This window comes from Leuciscus leuciscus, assembly GCF_965113295.1.
Source record: "Leuciscus leuciscus genome assembly, chromosome: 16".
NCBI lineage: Eukaryota > Metazoa > Chordata > Actinopteri > Cypriniformes > Leuciscidae > Leuciscus > Leuciscus leuciscus.
In genome coordinates this window covers 36,716,420-36,739,494 of record NC_138740.1, presented here as the reverse complement: position 1 = coordinate 36,739,494, position 23,075 = coordinate 36,716,420, and the positions used below count along the sequence as shown (strand labels likewise).

General features: G+C 35.7%; 1 protein-coding gene across 4 annotated transcripts; it reads right to left on the bottom strand.

The window, feature by feature from the left end:
* Nucleotides 1-1,454: 1,454 nt before the first annotated feature.
* st8sia5 (ST8 alpha-N-acetyl-neuraminide alpha-2,8-sialyltransferase 5) lies at nt 1,455-23,014 on the bottom strand. 4 transcript variants are annotated; one of them, XM_082139999.1, is made up of 9 exons: nt 22,573-23,014; nt 13,711-13,818; nt 10,629-10,730; nt 7,210-7,302; nt 6,887-6,973; nt 6,563-6,707; nt 5,663-5,775; nt 5,466-5,558; nt 1,455-3,421 (listed from the first exon to the last, which is right to left on the bottom strand). In XM_082139999.1, exons 1-9 carry the CDS (start codon nt 22,701-22,703, stop codon nt 2,959-2,961), a joined length of 1,335 nt encoding a protein of 444 aa, XP_081996125.1. In that variant the 5' UTR covers nt 22,704-23,014; the 3' UTR covers nt 1,455-2,958. The 4 variants fall into 4 exon arrangements, with proteins under 4 accessions (XP_081996125.1, XP_081996126.1, XP_081996127.1 ...); XM_082140000.1 differs by lacking the exon at nt 10,629-10,730; XM_082140001.1 differs by lacking the exons at nt 7,210-7,302; nt 10,629-10,730.
* Nucleotides 23,015-23,075: the final 61 nt, after the last annotated feature.

The window sequence follows — 23,075 nt, the reverse complement described above, 5'->3', positions numbered from 1 at the left end:
TAAACCGGATCAAATGGTTCATTAAAGAGAACCGACTCAAAAGAACGATTCGTTTTCTGATCTAGTTCTCTGAATTCTTTGAGAGTGAATAATGCATTTAAATTTTTACGTGAACTCTTCTTGCTGAGAAAAAAAAATATTGTGCAGGTGCTCTAATAAATTATGTGTTTAGAATAAATCCAATGTCCATGAGTAAATGAAAAAATATTATACGTAGGCCAAAGGCTTACATTTACTCTTTAATTAAACTGCATTTTGATTCGATTTTAGTTTTTACATTATAATTAAACTTGTATGAATCCATATAATCCAGATAAAAACTTCTTAATCCAGATTTTAAAACAAACTTCTTAATGTTTATTCTCTGTCAGATGTCATTCATCTGTATTATAGCCAGGACCCTACTAGTAAAGTTTTTCAGGTAACACTTTACAATAAGGTTTAATTTGTTAACATTACTAAACTACATTAGTAGACATGATCTAACCATGAACAATACTTTTACAACAATACTTCTTCATTTAGCCAAGATTAAACATTTTAATGTCACTGTGAAACAACAAGAACATGAACGTTTTTATTAGCTAAACCTAAAGGCTGTAAAAAATATATTTCTCATAGTTCATGTTAGTTGATGCAGTGTAAACAAATGAACTCGTTTGTCAAATTGTAGATCATGTTTGATAAGCATTTAAATTATTATACACAAAGCACCCCATCAGTATTTTCAAAGGATTTTATTAATCATTCCAGGGCATTTTTCATTAGAAAACATATTCTATTTCCTCAGATTTTCTCCAGGTAATCTCTTTTTTTCAGATTTCAGAAGTATTTTTTATTTCTTACATGATTTATATCCGGTGGATTTCAACTTCTTAAGCTTTTTAAGCAAAACTTACCAAGGAGTTTTTAGATGTAAAAAAATACACTAAACTTAAAAATGACATCACAGAATTAAAAAGAAGCGTGTAGAATTTTCCATTATGTTATTTAGATCCTCATTCAAAAACAGAATCGTATAATGTGATGTATAATGTAGGGTTTCCCCGGTTAAGTTCTGAAATATATAAAAAACTGTCTATGGAAAGTCCCCATAAAACATGAAAACACAACGTGTGTGTGTGTGTGTGTGTGTGTGTGTGTGTGTGTGTGTGTGTGTGTGTGTGTGTGTGTGTGTGTGTGTGTGTGTGTGTGTGTGTGTGTGTGTGTGTGTGTGTGTGTGTGTGTGTGTGTGTGTGTGTGTGTGTGTGTGTGTGTGTGTGTGTGTGTGTGTGTGTGTAGGTAAAGGATGGGAACTCCAGAGAAATCAAACTATGTTTGTCTGATTAACACTGATTAACCTCTGAAACTGATCAATTATTTACTACTGGATCAACATCTGACACCAACTCTGGACATCTGAGAGAGAGAGAGAGAGAGAGAGAGAGAGAGAGAGAGACTAAAAATAATATAAAAACACCACAGAACTCACTTTATAGAGAAGCAGATCTGTGTACTTTATTGGCTTGACAAATAACTGTACATGTGTTACCAAAACAACGGTAGGTTAACTGACAACAAAAAAACAATGCATGATAAATATGAGAGAAAAAATAATAAAAAGTAATAACAGAATAATATTGTGCCGTTTAAGAAATCAGTGGTGACAGACAGATAGATAGATAGATAGATGGATGTCTTTAAGATGTCTTCAAGTTTCACGAAATCAGGATCTCAAATCGCAAATATTAAAAAGTTGATTTCTTGGTAAAGTGATAAGGTCACACTGTTATCACAATATCATATATGAAAGAAACAAAGTATATAAAGTTCAGCATTATGAACAAGATCAGTCGATTTAAAAGACACTAAAACCTCAATCACTGATCGTGTGTGTGTGTGTGTGAGAGAGAGAGACAGAGAGAGAGTGAGAGAGAGAAACCAATGGACTATAAAAACATTCCTCAACATATAAACAACTGTATTGGATTTGATTACACAAAGTGTTACTTCATTTGTAAATTATCATACATCTTCAGAACCTATGCGTTAAACATGTACAAGCATTTACCATTATACATAAAAGTTTCAGCTGGAATGTTCAACTTCATGCCAAACTTTATGCACTGACGTGGTTATTAATGAATGTTAAACTTGCTCTTAAAACAGTGTTATTGTAATAAAGGGCACAATGTGCCTTAAACAGGTGCAACGTGCCACAATCTCATCCAATCTGAATATATTTTATGTTTAATGTACAACTGAGTGGACTGGGATTTTGGACCAATGAGATTCCAGTGTGGGCGGGGCTACTCTGCAGAAATAGAAACCGTAGAAACAAAATGTTTCATGTTGCATCATTTGTCGCTATTTTGTTTGGCGCATGAAGCCTCATCACAAAGTTTAAAACGTGATATCTGCTCAGATACACAAATACGACACAACTACAGAAAATCACCGAACAGGAAACACGAACCACTTTGCAACCGTCCAGACATTATTTTGTAAAAACACGTAGTAATAAAACGGCTGGCCTTTAAGGCAGCGATTTGCACACACGCAAGTACACATGCGTAAAGCCCAATTTATACTTCTGCGTCGAACTCCCGCCGTAGCTACGTCGTAGGTTGTTCGTTGCGCTCGTACCCTTCGGCGTACCCTGACGTGCACCTCTCCAAAAATGTAACAACGCGTCAATTCTACGCGGACCGCAAAGCGCTGTGATTGGTCTGCTAGAACCGCTCCCTCGGGTGTCACATGCGCCCTCTGCATGTGTAATTGCGCGTCAACGCAGACAACGACGTAGAAGTATAAATGAAAACCAACGCGTTGCCTATAGCGTAGAGGCTCCGGCGTAGGGCCGACGCAGAAGTATTAAATCAGCCTTAATAAGTCTAAGTTCCGTAGCGCCAGTAAACGGGAGGAGCTCTGCAAAACGATCCAATCAGATCACACGTTCGGCACAGACCCTCGTCCTTTTCACCTGCAGGGCCCCGTGTGCACGTGCAAGATGCCGCGAGCGTGCATGTGCATGAAGTTGAAGATCTCATTCGGCATGGCGTGGAACCCTGGGCGGGGCTTGACGTTGTCATAGTAATGGTGTGTTATGAAGATCCCGGAGGGGTTCATGGGAAACGCCCAGAAGCCGTAGAGATGCACTTCTTCGCATAACTCCATGGCCGCGGTGACCAGCATCAGGCCGCTGCTCAGGCGCTTGGCTCGCACGCCCTGCACGCCCCAGAAGCGCTGCACGTTCAGCAGGTACTGCGGGTGGAAGAAGAACACGCCGCGGGTGGACTGGAAGTCGTCCAGCATGTACTTCACACGGAATGACACGTCGGTGTTCCGCGTGTTGTAAAACGCCGGCAAAACCACCGAAGAGTTCTCGTAATTCCGGAGAACGTCATAAAATGGCTTTCTCCATTTCTCCAACTTTTGAAACCTGGTGCAAATAGAGAGAGAGAGAGAGAGAGAGAGAGAGAGAGAGAGAGAGAGAGAGAGAGAGTTAGGCCTTGTCCCAAATGGCACACTCCGGACTTGTGAACTTCCTCAGAGTCCACACTTTGGTGACGTCATGTAGTGCAGACCTATAGGGCCCTTGGCGCGAGTCCACGAGGGCGCATTGAGTGGTATTTTGAGAAATCACATTTTTGCGCTCCGACGTCTTATCTCCATGTCCACTACACAGCCTAATTTTACAGTTCTATATTTTGATATTGTGTATGCCACCTGGGCATTAGACAATAGATACATCATGCTTATTTAAATGATGTATACAGTTGTACATAATAATACTTAATGTTCCATTTGAACTAAGATTACAATTTTAACACATAATGAAAATGTGCATGAGTTTCAGATGAATTTACAGGTTTCAATTTTTGTTTATGTTTACATATGACTTAGTAAAGCCCTGACATTCGGTTCTATTTATTTAATGAATCATAATGCTATCGTATTATTCAACGCACTATTATTATGTTTGAGACATCAACCACTGGACTGTATAGGCAACAACTGGTCAAATGTACATCTAGGTCATAAAAACCGTAATATTTTCTTCTCAGCCATGTCAACAATTATCCGTGAGCGAAATCTCCTCCCATCCGTTGTCTGATTGGCCTTTCGCAAGGATTCCTGGGTAGTTAAAGTGCGTGGAGCCTGCTTCTATGCGGGCTTTGCGGAAGACCGCTTCAAGGGTACAAAGGGGGCGCTGCTGAGCACACTTCAGAGCGGTTAAATGCTGAATGGGACGGCCTACGGACTCGTAGACTCAGCGAGCACGCGCAATTCAAGTCCACGAGGCCGAAAGTCCACATGAAGTGCGCCATTTGGGACAGGGCCTTAGTGTCTGAATGGTTGTGTTACAGGAATGCAAACTGATCTCATTAGTATTCATAGCAATTTTTTAGCATAAAGGATAGTTATAGCACATATTTCTTAGAAGGTCCTGCTGAGAATATGTCTAGATTATATTTCACCCCCCTAAAAATAAATATTTTTACATATTAGTTCTGACAAGTTGATTAATCGCATCTAGCATAAAAGTTTTTGTTCACATAATATATGTCTGTGTGTATATATATTATTATATCTTTATATATTGTGTGTGTGTGTGTGTGTGGGGGGGGGGGGGGTGTCGGTGTCTGTGTATCTATACAGACACATACTGTGTATTTGTATTTATAAATATGTGTGTGTGTGTGTATACACATAGACAAATATAATATATATATATATATATATATATATATATATATATGTAATAACATATATACACATATTATGTAAACAAAGAATAATGTTAGATATGATTTGACTGCACTAATTATTATTATTTATTTTTTGCTTAAAGAAAAGTTAGGCTTTTCATGCTTATTACAAATTTTATCTCCGAACTCTCATTATCATAATGCTAAAAATATATATAAATTATTTCAATTGTAAAGTATTAATATTCATCATGGTAATACTTCTTGTGCTGTCTTTTTATAAAATGATTACAGTAAAACATATTATATAAAAGTAACAACAATCATCAGTGTTAATGAGGTTAATAAATAAAAATGTAAAAATCACTAAAGTAAAAACCCCAGACATATTACTGTGATGATAAATAGGGATAAATAATGCCTACAATGCAATAATAATAATGATATGATTTTAAATATTAAGTGGTCGGTGAGTGTGTGTGTGTGTGTGTGTGTGTGTGTGTGTGTGTGTGTGTGTGTGTGTGTGTGTGTGTATCCTTACAAAAACAAGCTTTTTATTATATAAAATGTAATCCTATTTATTATATAATATTCACTCCTATATTAAATGTATGTGTACATTTTATGTTTGACAAGTAACGAGATCACATTCAGTAGATGTGTTTGTGCGTGTGTGTGTGTGTGTGTGTGTGTGTGTGTGTGTGTGTGTGTGTGTGTGTGTGTGTGTGTGTGTGTGTGTGTGTGTGTGTGTGTGTGTGTGTGTGCAGTGTGTACCTCTCAGTTATAATGCTGGGATTTATTGTTACAAGATCAGTCTTAGATCCCACATCTTCACTGTACACATCTGAGATGGGAGGAATATTACATCTGAAAGAGAGATTGAACATGATTAGATGGTCTCTAAATATTCCCATGATGTAAACAAACAAACACACACACACACACACACACACAGCGCTTCTGCATTTTACCGGAAGACAAAGTCAGCGGCATCAATCTCTCGTCCACACTTGCTGCTTTTGATGATGCCGCCGTTCCCGATGACAGCACATTTCTTAAACTGGGATTTGGAATAGGGCATGTCCTGCAGTCAGAGCAGAGAATACTTTCAGAAACAGGACAGGAGGAACCGAAATGGGATTGCAGAGATGATTGATTGGAGATGGTTGCTTGGCAACTGTTGCAGGCATTGAGTTTCTAGGGTGTGATCACTGCAGAAGTTGCTAGGTAACGCTTGCCTTGATACTTAAAGATTCGTAATGTTCGTCAAGGTGTGGCTGCTTCACGCAAGAGACTCAACTGTAGAACAATTACATCTGTGTGTGCAAAAAGATCTCATATAATATCTTCTCCTGCACTTCTGGTAAAACAATCTATTCCTATTGGAATCAGTTTTAAAAGAATCCTAATTGATTCACATAATGAGAATCTTATGTGAATCAGATTTTGTGCAACTTGGTAACACTTAAAGCCTTTATATATAATGCATTAAAACACATGACAAACAACTAATTTCAGATGGAATAAGGAACCTGTACAAATTTAATGCATTTTAACTAGGTTACAATTATATCTGAAAATATATAAAGCATTATAACATACATTATGAATACCTCGAGTTCTATTTTATCGGAATAATGTCTTGCTAATAAAGATGGAAATACTCCATTAGAGTTTCTTTTCTTTTTGATGTCCATTTTATCCTCTTAGAAACTAAGTGTTCCAAACTATCGGAATCTAAATATGAAAATTCCAATTAGGAATGGTTCTAAATGATGATGAAATTCCGATAAGAATCATTAGTTAATTCTTCTTTTCCATGTAGTCAAAAACAAGCACTTTAAAGATGATTTAACTCTACGCTCACTCACATCAGGGAGCATTTTAAAAATCTCCGGGCTGATGTGCAAGATTCCACTGGTATCCACCTCGTAACGCAGTTTAGTGCCCGAGGGAGTGTTTCTCTTCGTGGTAAACAGGAAGGAGGGGGCATTGCAGCAACGTGACAGAGACATTCTATTGGACAGGGGGAGAGATGACATCATCATCACTTCGTTACAACAAAAGAATCCTATTGGACATCAAGAAAGACGACATCATTCCTTTGACAGAGAAGCCCCATTATGACTGTGTTGACGTTGTGGGATAGAAGAAAACAGGGAAGGAAAAAGTGGACGCGTGCTTGTGGGACTCACTTGAAATGATCCGACTCTTCCTTGTTTTGCTCCCACTTACACGCCTGCAGGTTCCTCCATCGCTCAAACAGCTCTGATGTCTTCACCCTAAAACACACGCACACATGAAGTCAATTACACACAGCAATAGCACAAGTGCGGTTTCCTTAAGAATCACTACCAAAGAAAGGAAAGGAAGCGGCGCTCTCGCTCAGATATTATATGTCTTTAAATAGATGCTCTTTTTACAAGGTCTGTCCTTTGAGATGAGACATTCATCAGGATGTCTGACTCCCGCTGGACTGCTTACTCTCTACGTACAGACATCTGAGAGAGAAACGTACATGGTCAGTACTTTCACATCTGTGATTTCTTGCCGTAGTTCCTTGCAGGAAGTGGAGTTGAACTCCAAAGAGCCATCGGAGCGTTCCAGATACCTGCCAGAAAACAGAGAGTCAAACACTCGGCACACACTGCCATGGGCTTCCAGACTAACTGAAGGTCCTTGTTGCACGTTTTCTACAGTCTTGCCAAACAATCCTGAGGGAATGCCAATGGATTTCTATCATAGCTTGGAACCAATCCTAACAGAATCCAACATGAATCCTCTAAGAACCAAATAATACATTTTCTTTATTTACACTGCATTTGTATTGCATATTAAAGGGATAGTTCACCCAAACATTAAGATTCTGTCCTTAATTACTCACGCTCATGTCGTTTCAAAACTATAAGACTTTCGTTCATCTTCGGAACACAAATAAAGATGTTTTTGATGAAATCTGAGAGCTTTCTGTCTCTCCATTGACAGTCTACGCAACTACCACTTTGAAGCTTCAAAAAGTTCATATAGAGATCATAAAACTAATCCATATGAATTGAGCGGTTTAGTCCAAGCGTTGCTGTCAATCGAGGGACAGAAAGCTCTCAGATTTCATCAAAAAGATCTTCATTTGTGTTCTGAAGATGAACGAAAGTCTTGGAATGACATGAGGTCGAGTAATTAACGACAGAACTTTCTGACTCCGAAGCCTCAAATGATCAAAGACAACGTCTGACATTTTTATTTACAGAAACTAGGAGTGGCAATTGAAATTAGTTAAATAAAAATTTCACTATAAATTAAAAAAAAATATATATTTATATAAATATTTGTCCAGTATGAAATTATGTAATTCCAGAGGTTTCAATAACTAAATGTTCTTCAGCGTTTTTTTTATTTTATTTTTTATGAAATTTTATTTATGAAGTTTACACTTTTTACCTATGAAATTATGAAAATGTATGTATAATTACAAAATATTACATAATTATTATAACAAAATATTATATATATATATAATATTTTGTTATAATAATTATGTAATATTTTGTAATTATACATACATTTTCATAATTTCATAGGTAAAAAGTGTATATATATATATATAGACCTTGTGTGTGTATATATATATATATATATATATATATTTACTATCAAATAGGAATTTCTACCTGATACAATTTAGAGCTTGACATAACTAGAAATTAATTTATAAAATTGTATTAAAGTTCCAGGTTCCAATTAAAAATTTCAAATATGTTAATTGTGAAAAAACTAAAACAACAACAACAGTGAAACATGTATTTGTGTATGTATGTCCTGTATGTCCATAATTCTTCTAGGTGTTGTTTGTTCCCATTTGGATTGGTTCCAAATTATAATAGTAATTCCATAGAAAACCTTGAGGATTCTTCAACTTTGAAGACACATTCCTTCTGATATGCAAGACACATTCAGCTAAAAATGGTCTTTGCTGATGTTCTGAGGAGAAATATAAAAGAAATAACAGTTTCACCACAATGAGAAGAGGCAGCAGGGTTTGGATGGATGAAATATGAGTCCTCACCTTGGTTGTGAAACAGAAATACAGAAAAAATGCATTAAAAAAAACATGGACTAAATGAATAATCTGTATGTGTGTGTGGAGAAGTGTTTTTCTCATGACTCTGTTTACCATTTTCATTCTTGCCTCAGGCATGGCGTCCATGAGAACATACTCAGTGCTTTGAGTTTCCATTTGAATGGCCTTTAAATGGACTGTAATGGTGGACTGAAGACCACTCACTGATATTGAAAATGAAATCAGAGCCAAAATGGCTGCTAACTGTCTTTGCAGAAGCCAAAGGCCTCCCATATAACATGCACATGACTTTATGTAAAAGGCTACAAACACTACAGCATTTTTTTATATATATATTTTCTTCTTTGTTATATAATAACATGTTCTAAATTATACATCCCATGTGACCATATGACTATATAATACAAAAATAGAAATAATAAAAATATTATTAGCACTAATAATAATAACTGTCATTATAATAACAAAAATATTTGCATTATTATTCAAATTATTTGGTAACACTTCATTTCGATAGTCCACTTTAGACATTTTACTAACTATCAGTAACTTTGCAACTACATGTCAACTAACTGTCAGTAGAGTATTAGTAGACTCTCTGCTTAATATCTGCTAACACTTTATTTTGATGCTCTCTTACAGACATTATATGACTATAAGTAACTTGGCAACTACAAGTCAACTTATTCTCCTAACCCAAACCCTAACACCTAACCATAGTCTACTAATACTCGAATGACAGTTAGTTGACATGTAGTTGGAAAGTTACTTATAGTTAGTAGAATGTCTAAAGTGGACAATCGAAAAAAAATATTTAAATTTATTATTATTATTAAAATATTATAATTTTATTATAATTTTATTATATTACAATTGTAATAATAATACTGCACTGTAAAATTAAAAGTTGAGTATTTAATAATAATAATAATAATAATAAGTATATAACTATTATTATTATTCAAAATTGTTCAAGATTATTTTAATATTATTTTATTCTATTACTATTGCATTACATATTTTCATTGTATTTTTATTTAAATTGTATTTTATTATTATTATTATTATTATTATTAATAAAAAATAAAATGCTGTTTAGTGGTTTAAATGCCATCTATACCAGCACTACTTTGAATAATTAAAATAATGGTTTGTAATGAAGATGAATGACAGAATAGCAAAGAGAGAAATAAAGTGAAGGAGCAATGGAAGGCAAGGCAGAAGAAAAAGAAACACATTTAGCGATTCCATACATCTCTGACTGGAGTGACGTCATGACATGTGACTGTGCTGTAGCCTGAAGAGGTGCACACTGGGTAATCATGAGCGACCTTAAGTGTGATCAGTCAAACACCCTCGATGACACATTACAATCTTCTGTGATCATTTTGATGAAAAGAAAAACCGTTTAAAAAAAAACAACCTACTTGTTTAGGTCAAAAAGAGGCGGTGCAATGAGCAAGCGGGAATCAAGTCACATGACACACACACTCACACTCCACTACACAAGCTGTTTGCGTGCACACACACACTCAAGTGTGCTCATGACACACACAGGTGAGGTGTGTGGGAGGGGAGGGTTACGAAATGCATGATGGGACACAGAAACAGGGACCCATGACATCCAGAAGAACACAAGGAGGGTCTCCCATCCTCAGGTAGAGGGGAAGGGGGTGATGGGGTCAGAGGTCAGAGGTCAAGGGCGGATGGAGAGTTGCAGACAACATGCAGAAAAGGATCGGCGGTGTGCCGAGCACTGAGCATGAGCAGTCGGACCCTCGATGGAAAAGAAGACGAAGAAGAGACATCCTCAAGGGTTGGCAAGGAGGTGAACTGGAGATGCCATCAGTGTGGCCTACCTTTTCTTTTTGTCTTTTTTTTTCTTCTGCAAATCAGCTAGGCACGGCGTGAAAACTACGGTGATCTGAGCCTCAGAGTGCTGAAAACTCTGACGGACACATCTGTCGAGATGCATACAAGTGGATTAGGTTTAGAGTTTAAACGTGTGGTTCAATGACCCTTCAGTTCCTGAAAACCACAACAGAGCACAACAGCAGGGTTCCCCGGGTACACATCCCATCCGTTTTCTCCACACAATCATCACTGAAATACAGCGGGGCTAAAGGCACATCGTGAGGAAAAATTGATGGGAGAATAGGTTTTGTGTGTGAATAAATCATAAAAGTGGTTTGTTTGGTTAAAAATGGTGGCAAGGTGGGCCTTACACACACGGCACACATTATTTATACAAATACTTTGGCTAAAATAATGTTTTTAATAATGTCTAAGTTCATACTTGTTCAGTACAATCACTTTAGCAATGTTTGAACTATTTTTGTACTCATTTTTGTTAATAAATATACTGTCATTAAAATATGTTCATTTTAATAGTACAGAAACAAAATTATGAGATCCCATTATAAATGAATATAGCTTTAGTAACAAAAAAATAGACATTTTATTATATAATATGATTGAAATCATATTTTTTTTTATATTATGGTTTCATTATAAATATGGGTATTATCTCTAAGGTGGACACCCCGACTTAATATTTTATATTTCCCATCTGAATCTAACCATGTCATGTCAACAAATGGAAAAGTCAGCCAGATATTTATTATCATATTAATTATTGTGACAGCAGGGGCGCCTTTTACCCCAAATACCATACTTTTACATATTCTTACCTTCAACAAAACTGAAAATCATTAAGAAGACGTTTGTCTCAAAATATATTCAATAATTTATTTATTTTATTAAAAATCTAATATTAGATCAAATTATTGCAGAATGAACTTTGTGCTTATCTGAATGTTTGTTCCATCTAGTGGTTTAAAAGAGAATCACGGTAAATGCGCCTTTTACCCCGGTGCGCCTTTAGCCCCATTATAATACTATAAATAACACCACACTGCATCATATTTGCTGAATGAAACCCAATCCTTGTTTCTTATTAATTTTGGGGTGCTGATTCCAAAAATAGTGCCTGTTTTGTTTTCTCACAAAATGTTTGATATTATTTTATGCCTAATCCATGATTTCAAGGTTACAATTATGGCCAGTGACAGAAGAAAATGCTTCATCTGTGAATGTTTTACTACATCCGAACAGTGCGAAAGGTTTGTTGACATTTGTTTTTGCACTCCTTTGCAGAGTAAATTCAATGATATATTTCAAATACTCAGGGTTTCTGCAGGTTTTACGAAGGTTTGCATTTAAGACCTTTTTAAGACCTTTTTAAGACCTTTTTAAGACCAAGTAAAGAATTGAAGGGAACTCAGTACACCAGTATGTTCTCTAAATGTAATGTGTGAGTTTGAGAATACAACTTGCAACCCATTACTTTTTAATTATTACTTTTTAATAAGAAGCTTAAATCGCTCTGCTCACAACCGCTAGAATATGGAAATCACTTTTCTGCTGATCACACTACAAAAAAAGTTATGCTCTTCCTTTGTATTTTTGTCTTGTTTTCCAGTGCAAATGTCTAAAGATTCTTAAATCAAGATACATTTATTTAATACAAAGTCTTATTTTCTGTGAAACTGATCGAAATGAAGTGAGTTTATGATTGAAACAAGAACAAATATCTGCCAATGGGCTCAGAAATATAAACTGAATTCAAAGGGAAGTTTTCATAACTCACTGACAGATATTTGTTCTTGTTCTCTAAACTCACTTAATTCTTCAAGACTTCATTTGACATTTGCATAAATGTATCTTGATTTAAAGATGTATTGGAACACGGGACAGAAATACTGAGGAAGATATTTTTTTGCAACATTTAATGCCATGATTTTATGAATTTAAGGGTTTTTTAGGCCTTAATTTGTGTAAGGGCAAAAAATACTTTTTAAAGACCTTTTTAAGACCCGCAGAAACCCATTAAAACCACACCTTTGACATTTAACCGCCTTTGTTATTTTGATAAGTGCATAAAAGCTCATACATATTCAGTATATTATGAAAAATCTTCCTTCTTAGGTAATAATAGGCCTTTTTTTTGCAAATCAGCAACAAAAAAAAAAGAAAAGAAATTATAAATCAAGATGCAGGGCTGTGTAGCATTTATATCATATTTAATAATACATAATTTAATAAATGTTTAATAACTGTATGTTGCAATAACCGTAAAATATATGGTATTTTCTAAAATTATTTACTTATGGTAAATTGGTTTATAATCTGATTCATCTACAATTTTAGCAATGCTTTATGGGATAAGTAGTCAATTCCCATTAAAGTGCAGTGGCTTTGTTCAGATATTTCGGCATGCTTGCACTATACAATAAAGCACACTGCATGGAATACTGTTTCCCACAATGCAATGTGCCCAACATTTCCTTCCCCTTCCAGTATGACGAATAAACCAGAAGTAATTACAGCTGAGATGTTTTACAAAATGTAGCATGCTTCTGTTTGAAATGTGTATTATGACACAATACAAACAATTTGAACAAAAATGAGCTAGTACACAGTGTAGGCTATATATTGTGCAATATACAGTAAGTTAATAGAAAAAAACACAGACTTACACCTTTGTCTATTTTTTCTCAGATGTTCAAACTTTCACTTCAAATCAAAGTTTATGAGGTTGCGATTCATTTCACAGCAGGTTGGTTTGGAGAAAGCGAATGGGACAAATACTTCCTGAAGCGATTACTGCTGTGCTTAATTTCTCCTATGGAAATCTAAAAGTGAAACTCTAATTAGTCCTGGCCCTCTGATTCGCTCTGATAATCGTGAAGTGGTTTTTAGCTGCCACAGCTCATCTGATTGGCTGATGGGATTAGATGTGTCTCCAGTCCATACATGCAAGCGGCTGATCATTGGCTGTGTGGCATTCTCTCTCTCTCTCTCTCTCTCTCTCTCTCTCTCTCTCACTGTCTCTCTAGAGTGTTGGTGTTGTTGTTGAGAGGTTTCTGTGCGGTTTTGTACCTTTTCCTCCCATTTCTGGCCGGCTTCATCCCTCCATCATCGGGGTAACTAATGAGCCCGCTCCAGTTGCCCACCTCCTCTCCTTTGAGGCGGGAAAACTGTTGCCCACTAGTGAAAAAATGAGGCAGGTCGTTTAAGGTTTCATTTATTTGTTCAAAGGCAGCAAATAAATGTCAAAAACACACAGATTTGTAAGATTTGAGTTGTTTCATTGATGGCTTATCAAAGTAGGCTGTGTACAACTTTTGTGTATGCTGTTACTGACAATCTTCCAGATCAGACAAGTGACATGACAAAGATGCAGACCAGCCCTTCACATACTGGAAATAACAAGTCTTTACATTTACAGAAATATCATCATTATCAGCTGCAGTCTACAGTGACGACAAAAGTGTTCGGTAACACTTTATTTTACAGTGTCCTTGTTACATATGTTACATGTACTTACCATAGTAATAACAGTAAATTATGCATAACTAATCCTCAACCAAATCCTAATCCTACCCTAACCCTATTGTAAGTACATGTAGTTGCTTAATATTACTCAGTACTTAAATATATAATTACACTGTAACAATGACACCTTAAAATAAAGTGTAACCAAGTGTTTAGAAGGGGTGTAACGGGACATGTACCTAACATTTTCCGGATGAGTCTTTCGCTTGTGTCCTGAACGAAAACAGTGGAAATGCTCTCAAACTGTTGTGCTTCAAACTAAAACACTGGTTTGCCCTACTGTCAGATGTGTGTTGCTGTTCGGTTATTTTTAAAGGTTTTGGCACTTGCTGAGTGAACACACACACACACACACACACACACGCACACACACACACTATCTTTATGAGGACATTCATTGACACAATGCAATCTCTAGCCTCTTCCCCTAACCTTACCCATCACAACTAAGTGCCTAACCCAAACCCTGACTCTAAACCGACCCTTAACCTCATTATAACCTTATCCCTAAAACCAAGTCTTGACCCTCAAACAGGCCTTTAAAGGCTCTCAGAAAGTGAGGACCGGCCAAAATATCCTCACTTTACTCTCTTTGTCCTCCTCACTCCAATGGTCTAAAACTCAAACTGGTCCTCACAAAGATAGTTGTACAAGTATACACACACACACACACACACACACACACACACACACACACACACACACACACACACACACACACACACACTCACACACACACACACATACACACACAAATCATGGACATGATTCAAAAATGTTAAATAGTCCTGAAAAAAAATAGTCACACTTGTATGGTTCGTACAACACACTTGTATTGGAAGTGAATGGGAGACGAATTTCATCTAGTGGAAACGTTTAGTACTGCGCACAAACAAACTCTTCCTGAAAGCTCGTTTTTTGAGACAGCAACCTCAAATTTGGGACACAGCTTGTTTAGATTTATGGCTTTGATTTTCTCACAGTTTTAGAGTAAAATGCGTTTTGCAAAATATATATTTATTATAAAAATTGAAAATGGTGTTTTTGCATTTTTCATAACATTAAATAAAAAAATCAAGTTCACGTTTTTAAACTTTGTCGCCTTTAAAAAGAGACCAAACTGAAGTCTGTGCTCAAAAGCATTCGAGACAGTTAAAGTTGGAAATATCATTTTCGGGTCCATGCTCAAAAAGTGAATAAATGGATTATAACTACTGTATAAATATAATTTAGTACCATAAAATCCCCTAAAAATACAAAATATTAAATAAAAAAACATTCTCGATGGGGGTTTTTTTCCCGGTCATTTTTGTGTACCGTTACACCCCTAGTATTTAGACACTTCATGTGTCAATAATCAAATGCAGATGTTCAAATGTCAAGAGTATCAAACCAAGTGGCATCTGCAAACAAAAGCTGCACTAGTTTTTCTAAAAAAAAATATAACAAAAAAATTATAATGCCATTTTTGCTTTTAATTAACCTTGTTTGAAAAGTGTGCTTGTCCTTTCTTTCCTTAAAATAAAGGTTATTTGGTTATTATATTATATTATATTATATTATATTATATTATATTATATTATATTATATTATATTATATTATATTATATTATATTATATTATATTATAGACATTTTTAAGTGAGACTTCTATCTTGAAAATAGCAAGAGTGTTGATATACATTAGACCTTCTCTCTGTCACAAACATCACAATAAATTCAGGAAAAACACTGAATAATTTGATCTGAACTGAAGACATGTATGACCATTCAAAAGTTTTCAAAACCAAGGCTGCATTTATTTGATGAAGAATACAGTAAAAACAGTAATATTGTGAGATATTATTACAATTTAAACTCTTTTCTATTTGAATATATTTTAGAATGTAATTAATTGATCATATCTGAATTTTCAGCATCATTACTCCAGTCTTCAGTGTCACATGATCCTTCAGAAATCATGCTAATATGATGATTTGATGCTCAAGAAACATTTCTGATTATTATCAATGATTATGAAAAAGAGTTCAGAATATCAGGATTCTTTGATGAATATAAAGTTCAAAAGAACAGCATTTATTTTAAATAGAGTCTTTTGTAACATTATAAATGTCTTTACTGTCACTTTTGATCAATTGAATGCATCCTTGCTGAATAAAATAATCAATTTCTTTCAAAAACAAGAAAATCTTACTGACCCCAAACCTTTGAACGGTATATAGTGTATATAGTATTTAAAACTGAGGACAGATGTTGCAAGTCTTCACCCTGCACATGGTCTTATTTTGCACGTTTCTGGATATTAATCTTACTGATGCTTATTTTGCTTCAATGCTTAATGGATTAAAACACTGGTAAACAAAGAGAGAGAGAGAGAGCGAGAGATCAGACATATGCTGGGTTAGAAGAAAAGCAATAATCCTGATTATTTAGGCATTTGGGAGATAAAACATTGCTGTTTTATATTGTAAATATTTTTACAAGTCGCACGGGTATTTTTGTGGCAATAGCCAACAATACATTATATGGGTCAAAATTATAGATTTTTCTTTTATGCCGAAAATCATTAGGATAAAGATCATGTTCCATGAAGATATTTTGTACATTTCCTACCGTAAATATATAAAACATTTATTTTTGAGAGTGAATGCAGCACAATCGTGAACATAAATATAGAACTTTAAAGAGTTTCATCAATTTTTTGATTTATTTTTTGGTACCCTCAGATTCCAGATGTTCAAATAGTTGTATCTCGGCGAAATATTGTCCTATCCTAACAAACCATACATCAATGGAAAGCTTGCTTGCTTATTTATTTATTTATTTATTTATTTATATTTATTTATTTATTTATTTATTTATTTATTTATTTATTTATTCATTCATTCATTCATTCATTCATTCATTCATTCATTCATTAATTCATTCATTAATTCATTCATGCTTTCAGATTGTGTATAAATCAGATTTTAAAAAATTGACCCATGTGACTGGTTTTGTGGTCCAGGGTCATAAATCATAATAAAAAAACTAAATATGTATCCAGGATTTTTAAACATTTTTATGTATTAGTGAATGTATTAGATTATTTATTTTTACAAAACCAATCAGTCAGTTTCATATAGACAGCATTTCACTAGAAAAAAAATTAAATTTGTGAACAACATGATGCCATCTCTTTTTTTGGTACATTATTGTCCCTGAAGAGAAAGTACACATGTTTCAATTTCGCTGTAGTAGCCGACGTGCACATATCCTGAAATAATCAGTTTAATGTGGACATCAGCTCTTCAAATTCCTGTAAGCACTGTGACCAGGATGAGAAATGCAAACTCAGCTGCTAATGTGAGGAGAGAGAGAGAGAGAGAGAGAGAGAGAGAGAGAGAGAGAGAGAGAGAGAGAGAGAGAGAGGAGGATAAATGCTATTCTGCAGACGAGTAGATAAGGTCACAGCTGAAGATGTATCTAAATGTCAATACGTTTTCTGCACTTAGCAAATCAATATCTCCAGGACAATTTCAAGCCTGGCACAAAACTGCAGAGGCTGATCCTAAATATAGCAGTGTAAGCTAGGAGGAAATCATAATAAAAATACCCTTGATGCAATAGATTCATATGCATAAATATCTATAAACAGCGATCGCTTCTTGCCCTGGCCAGTTCAGTGCGATTTTATCTTAAGTTGTAACTCCGCGCCAACCTCTGCACCGCATGACAGCTTTAAGAATAATTGCAATGGCATTAGAAGGCCAATTCCACCATAAAGTGCTTATAATAATTCTAATGTAATTTGACCTGGCAGAAGCTTTTAAGAGGACGTTTTATTCAGTGGCTTTATTCAGTTCTGTGGATGCATTATTAATGCATGCGTTTGTCAGTGTCTCCACAGCGGCGGCCAGGCCGACGTGTACCTGAGAGCAGCAGTCTGAGAGCTGTGTTTGTCACTGCTTTAATGCTGAGATGTAAATATCAAAATAGCTTCACTGTCACATGCTCACACATATGCTGTAGTGCATATACAGACTTCATCGCTCAGAGGTTGCTCTTCCATTAGTGCAGGAGACTTAAAGGTGCAGTAAGCGATTTATGAGAAACGCTGTTGATGTTTGAAATCACCAAAACAAACACGCCCCTAGACAAAAGGACCACACCCCTATCCTGATAGCTCCGCCCCCAAATTCACAAACACGCTAGGCTGGGCGATATGGCCAAAAAATCATATCTCGGTATTTTTTGTTTAAATTGCGATATACGATATATATCTCTGTACTTTCTACGTTTTTCTATTTGGATAAAGAAAATCTGTATTTATTTAAAAAAATACATATTTCACATCCTGCCCAGTGATATCCTACAAACAATGTTGATATTGAAGGAAACAAATATAGTGAATGTAATGTAGGCTATGCAATATATTATGTGCAAAAAGGTGGTTAAAATCTCATTACATTCTAAAATTGTAACATTACAATCTAAAAACAAAAATAATGCTTTTGTTTTTAAATTGACTAAAGGTTAAACAAAATTTTTTAATTAAAATAAAAACAAAAGCACAAATTAATTATATTAGCCTGCATTTGATAACCCCACAATGGTCACTTTCATAAAAATAGACTTACTAGTAGGTGTAAAATTCCACATATGGCACATTTATTGTCACAACAACAACAAATATTTGAGCAATATGTATATTTTAGTCAGAATTATTGCATTGTGCTCCGTCTGTTTAGCGCGCATGCGAGCGGCGGCGCTCGTTCACAGAAGCTTGAATATTAGCGGAGATTCACTTGCAGAAGGCTCGTCCTCTCCTGACAGTGAAATGGACGTATTTGTTTGACTTTCTAACATTTACAGATGGAGAATATACCTGTGAAATGTATGTTAAGCACTGAGGAAAGCACCACATCTCAAACGCATTAAACAGCGCAAATATTTTTCTGTCAGTCAGCAACAGTATCTGTCAGAGCATCTAACTGGGCAAGCTGCTTTAAACTTGTTAACTATCTTACCAGTTAGTTTGAAGCTATTTTTCAGATGTGCTCGTATCAAACCACTGTATCGATATGAACGGTATTGCCTCATTCCATATCGTTTCTAAAAAATATATCGATATATCGTACAAACTCGATATACCGCCAAGCCCTAAAACACACTATGCACAGCCCCCCCCCCCCCCCCCCCCCACCCAATCCCATATGAGTGAACACGCCCCTTTCTGCTGATTGGCTACAAGTGTGTTTTGGTGCTCGGTCTGATTCACTTTCAACAGCATTTCTCAAAAATCACTTACTGCACCTTTAATGGTGACATTTTGACATTTTCTGAAGAAAATGTGTAAGTGGTGCTCAAAGTTGCAAAACGGCTAGTAATACTAGTAGTCTATTATATTCTCACATTGCATTAAAAACACTTTTAGAATCAATATTTATAAAGGCACAATTGAAAAAAAAAAAATGTTAGGCTACATGTCATTATTACACAAAATGTCTAAATCCCATTTAATTAGCATTTCATGATGAGTTACATGTTGATTCAGAACCCAGTTAATTCAGATTCCAGACTGAGTCAAACCAGTATCTCTTGAGTCCTTTGAATGATTCATAAAAAGATCTGACTTTAAGGGCCTATGGCTGCATCCGAAATGGCATACTCTCTTGAGTAGGTACTTATTTTGAATAAGCTTTGTGACCGCTAAAAACCATTAACTTTACTTAATGTCTTAACTTAATTGTAAAAATGTAGTAGTCTGTACTATTCGCATATGCATTTGTTACTTAGAAAACACAAGATTAATTGATTTGTTTGAGTACCCAAAAAAAGCAGTGGCAATTCTTAATATAATTTTCACTAATTTCCTCCACTTCTGCAGTTATGTCTTCCTTAGTTGCATCCATTCATTTTCATCAAAGTCATCTTGAATGTTTAATTGTCAATACAACTGAAAAGTCTGAGAGAAGAACACATAAGATCATAAATTGATGTTGATTTCCTAAAATGGTTTTGTTTGAAGTCACCATTATGGTGATCAGTGTTCCCTTCGGTTGGGCACTTGGAACTTCATTTATATGACTATAATTCTCTTCCTATTGATGAAGATGATGCAACAAGACATCACAGTTATTTGTGGTTTCAAAGGAATAGAAGTAATAAATATGTTGCTTTAAAAAGGTGACCTTCTACCAGATCATTACCCAGTTTACTTTTCACGTAGAATTATGATCTGTTATAACTGTATTGCTAACACTTATGTAATAAATGCCTTGATAAAATCCCCACGTAGTTGTGACAATATCTTGCAACTGACCTTGCTTGAGTCACACACAGACATCAGCATTCAGCATGCAAAACAAATCAATGGCAACAATTACATTTAATTTATTTGTTTTATCAATTGTTTTACATTTTATGCAATTGCTTGATTTTTTTATGCCGCAATGCACTCTGGGAGTCAGTAACTCTGAGTAGCTTTACTAAATCAAGAATAAATCTATATAGTAAATTATCAAGTACTCTCTACAGTTCTTTTTTAGTTGCTAGTACTCGTGTGTAAGTGAAATAGACTAACAGCAGTTGTCAGAACATTATCAATTCCTATTTCACTTTATTTCACTATTTCACCTTACGTTTTTTTAAGTCAATCGGTTTGCATGCTTTTTGTAAGTAGGGTTAATTAGGGTTTACAGTGCAGAAGCCAGAAGTAGTAGGTCATCCGGGTACTTTTTGCCTACAGGGAATTCAGACATATCACTCTTGTCAAATACTGTTTTTCATCTATAGTAGGGAAGTACGTGACTTTGGATGCAGTTTTTAATTTACTAAAAAAAAATCGGTTCATAAGAGTCATTTGTTAATGATTCGTTGTGTTGAATGTTTTCCAATTAATAGTACAGGAATTGGGATGCATGTTGCATGTAGCTCAAAAATAAAGAAATGTCTTACCATTATCATGATAGCATTTCTATGACTTTCCAAAATAAATGTTTATTGATCCAAGCCAAATGAGCAGTTCTACTAGATTAAACCTTAATTTGGCTTTACACCCTCTTTAAATCTATGGGATTTTTAAACTATTTTTTTTTATCATTCTCCAGGGTTTAGGATTTGGTCAAAGCCATAAACAGAAATATAGCAATAATAATTTGGTCATTTAGCAATAGAAAATACCATTCGCCTTGGCAAAACACCTCTAAAAATATAGAATGACCCAGATAACTTGGTCTTGGAAGACAAACGTTTCATATTTAGATTATTACTTGGTTTTAAGTTCATTTTCATAATGAAAGCATATGGTTTCTTAGTAAATCTGAGCTCAGTTTTTTAGTCACAGATCTGCTTTGAAACACTAAGGAAGTCTCCATTTGGTCTCCATTGCTGCACGGTTTTGAATCTGCAGTTTGCATGTTACATTAAAGCCGAAACCATCACCCACCCATACGCTTGTTTCTCTCCACTTCAGCAGAATAAATACGGGGTACAGGACAGCATTCATGCAATCGAAACGCAGCCATCAGGCTCTGATGTCATGAATGCTGAGTGTGTGTTAGAGGTGGACGCAGGAGGGGGGTTCAGGTGGGAGTGTTAGAAAGCTCGAATTCAGCATATGGGCATCTGCTGGGACGCAGGAACCATAATGCACTGGGGGCGCTTCTTACGAGAGACGCCATTTTACATAGACAAACACACACACATACGCACACGCACACTCAAACACCCTCGCAATGCTGAGCCATCTCACTCTGCTTACCTCCGCTCCCAAAAAAACTCAAAAATGATTCACCTTCCAGGGCTTATTCTTAGTATGATGTCATTTTGATGTAAGTGGACCCAAAAAAGGCATGAAATCTGGGTCTTATGAAACAGCACCATGATTTCAATGCATAATTAATTTCCAGTGCTTGAATCTAGGCTATGTGCTCATGCAAAAAAAAAAAAAAAAAAAAAAAAAAACAACAGAGGCTACATCACAGTCTTCCAGTGCACTGTTTTTTTATTTTTTTTTATAGCCTCGTATTATGGACATAACTGGATAAGGTTCTGCAAGATATGGATTTTTGCTGTCACACAGGTTTATGCAAGATGTATGAGCTGTTTAAAGGGCTGAAGATAGAAAGAAAAAAAAACAAATCAGGAAGAGAAGAGAAAAATAAACAGAGGAAGAAGAAAAACAGACTTAAGCGTCTCGCTGCATAGACAGTCATTCAAGGGACTGTGTATGGCATGATTTAATGGAGCTCAAATTTAAGAGGTTTTGAAGCAATATGGGTGCAATATGACTAGAATATGTCTAAGAATAACTGCTGAAGACTTTCATATTATAAGTATAAATTTTGCTTTATTATACAGAATAGATACCCACACAGAACTTTTTTTTTTGCATTATGCACCATTGATAAAATCATCATCTTACCTTTTAATGTAGTTCTTGCCATAGAGGATTTGCTGCAATAAAGTGACCAGTCCAAAAGCACATATGAAAATAAAACAAAGCGATCTGTTTCCTAGCAGATCTCTACTATATGTCGGATCTGAGTAGCCCATCCTTCAGAAGAGAAAGCCACGGTCGCTTTTGCCCTACAGATTGAGAAGACACATCGACGCACACCCGCGCGTGTTTACCGTCCTCACAGGCACTGATGCGCGCTCAGTCTCCATAGCAGCTGCCGTTCGCCTCAGTGTCGCGTTTGAGCAGTCTGCCCGTGCATATGTCAGAGAAAGCGATAGTATCACTGCCCACTGAGGTGAATCTTCTGAATGCGGAGGGCTAGAAATCTCGCATCACCTGCAAAGACGCGACACTCCTGCAGAATGCGCGTCACGAATGCAGAGCGCGCGCAGTCGGTGACGCGCTCCACTCCCTCTCATCAGCACCAATGGGGCAGGGAGGGATTGCAACCTAGACTGGTTTCAAAC

What these genes read in the sequence shown, in the direction of transcription:
- st8sia5 (XM_082139999.1), bottom strand. Translation starts at nt 22,703, where the DNA reads ATGGGCTACTCAGATCCGACATATAGTAGAGATCTGCTAGGAAACAGA. An exon ending in GCCAGAAATGGGAGGAAAAG is followed by an intron (nt 10,731 to 13,710) that starts GTACAAAACCGC and finishes GCATCTCGACAG; the next exon opens with ATGTGTCCGTCAGAGTTTTC. An exon ending in CCCAGCATTATAACTGAGAG is followed by an intron (nt 3,422 to 5,465) that starts GTACACACTGCA and finishes TATTTGCACCAG; the next exon opens with GTTTCAAAAGTTGGAGAAAT.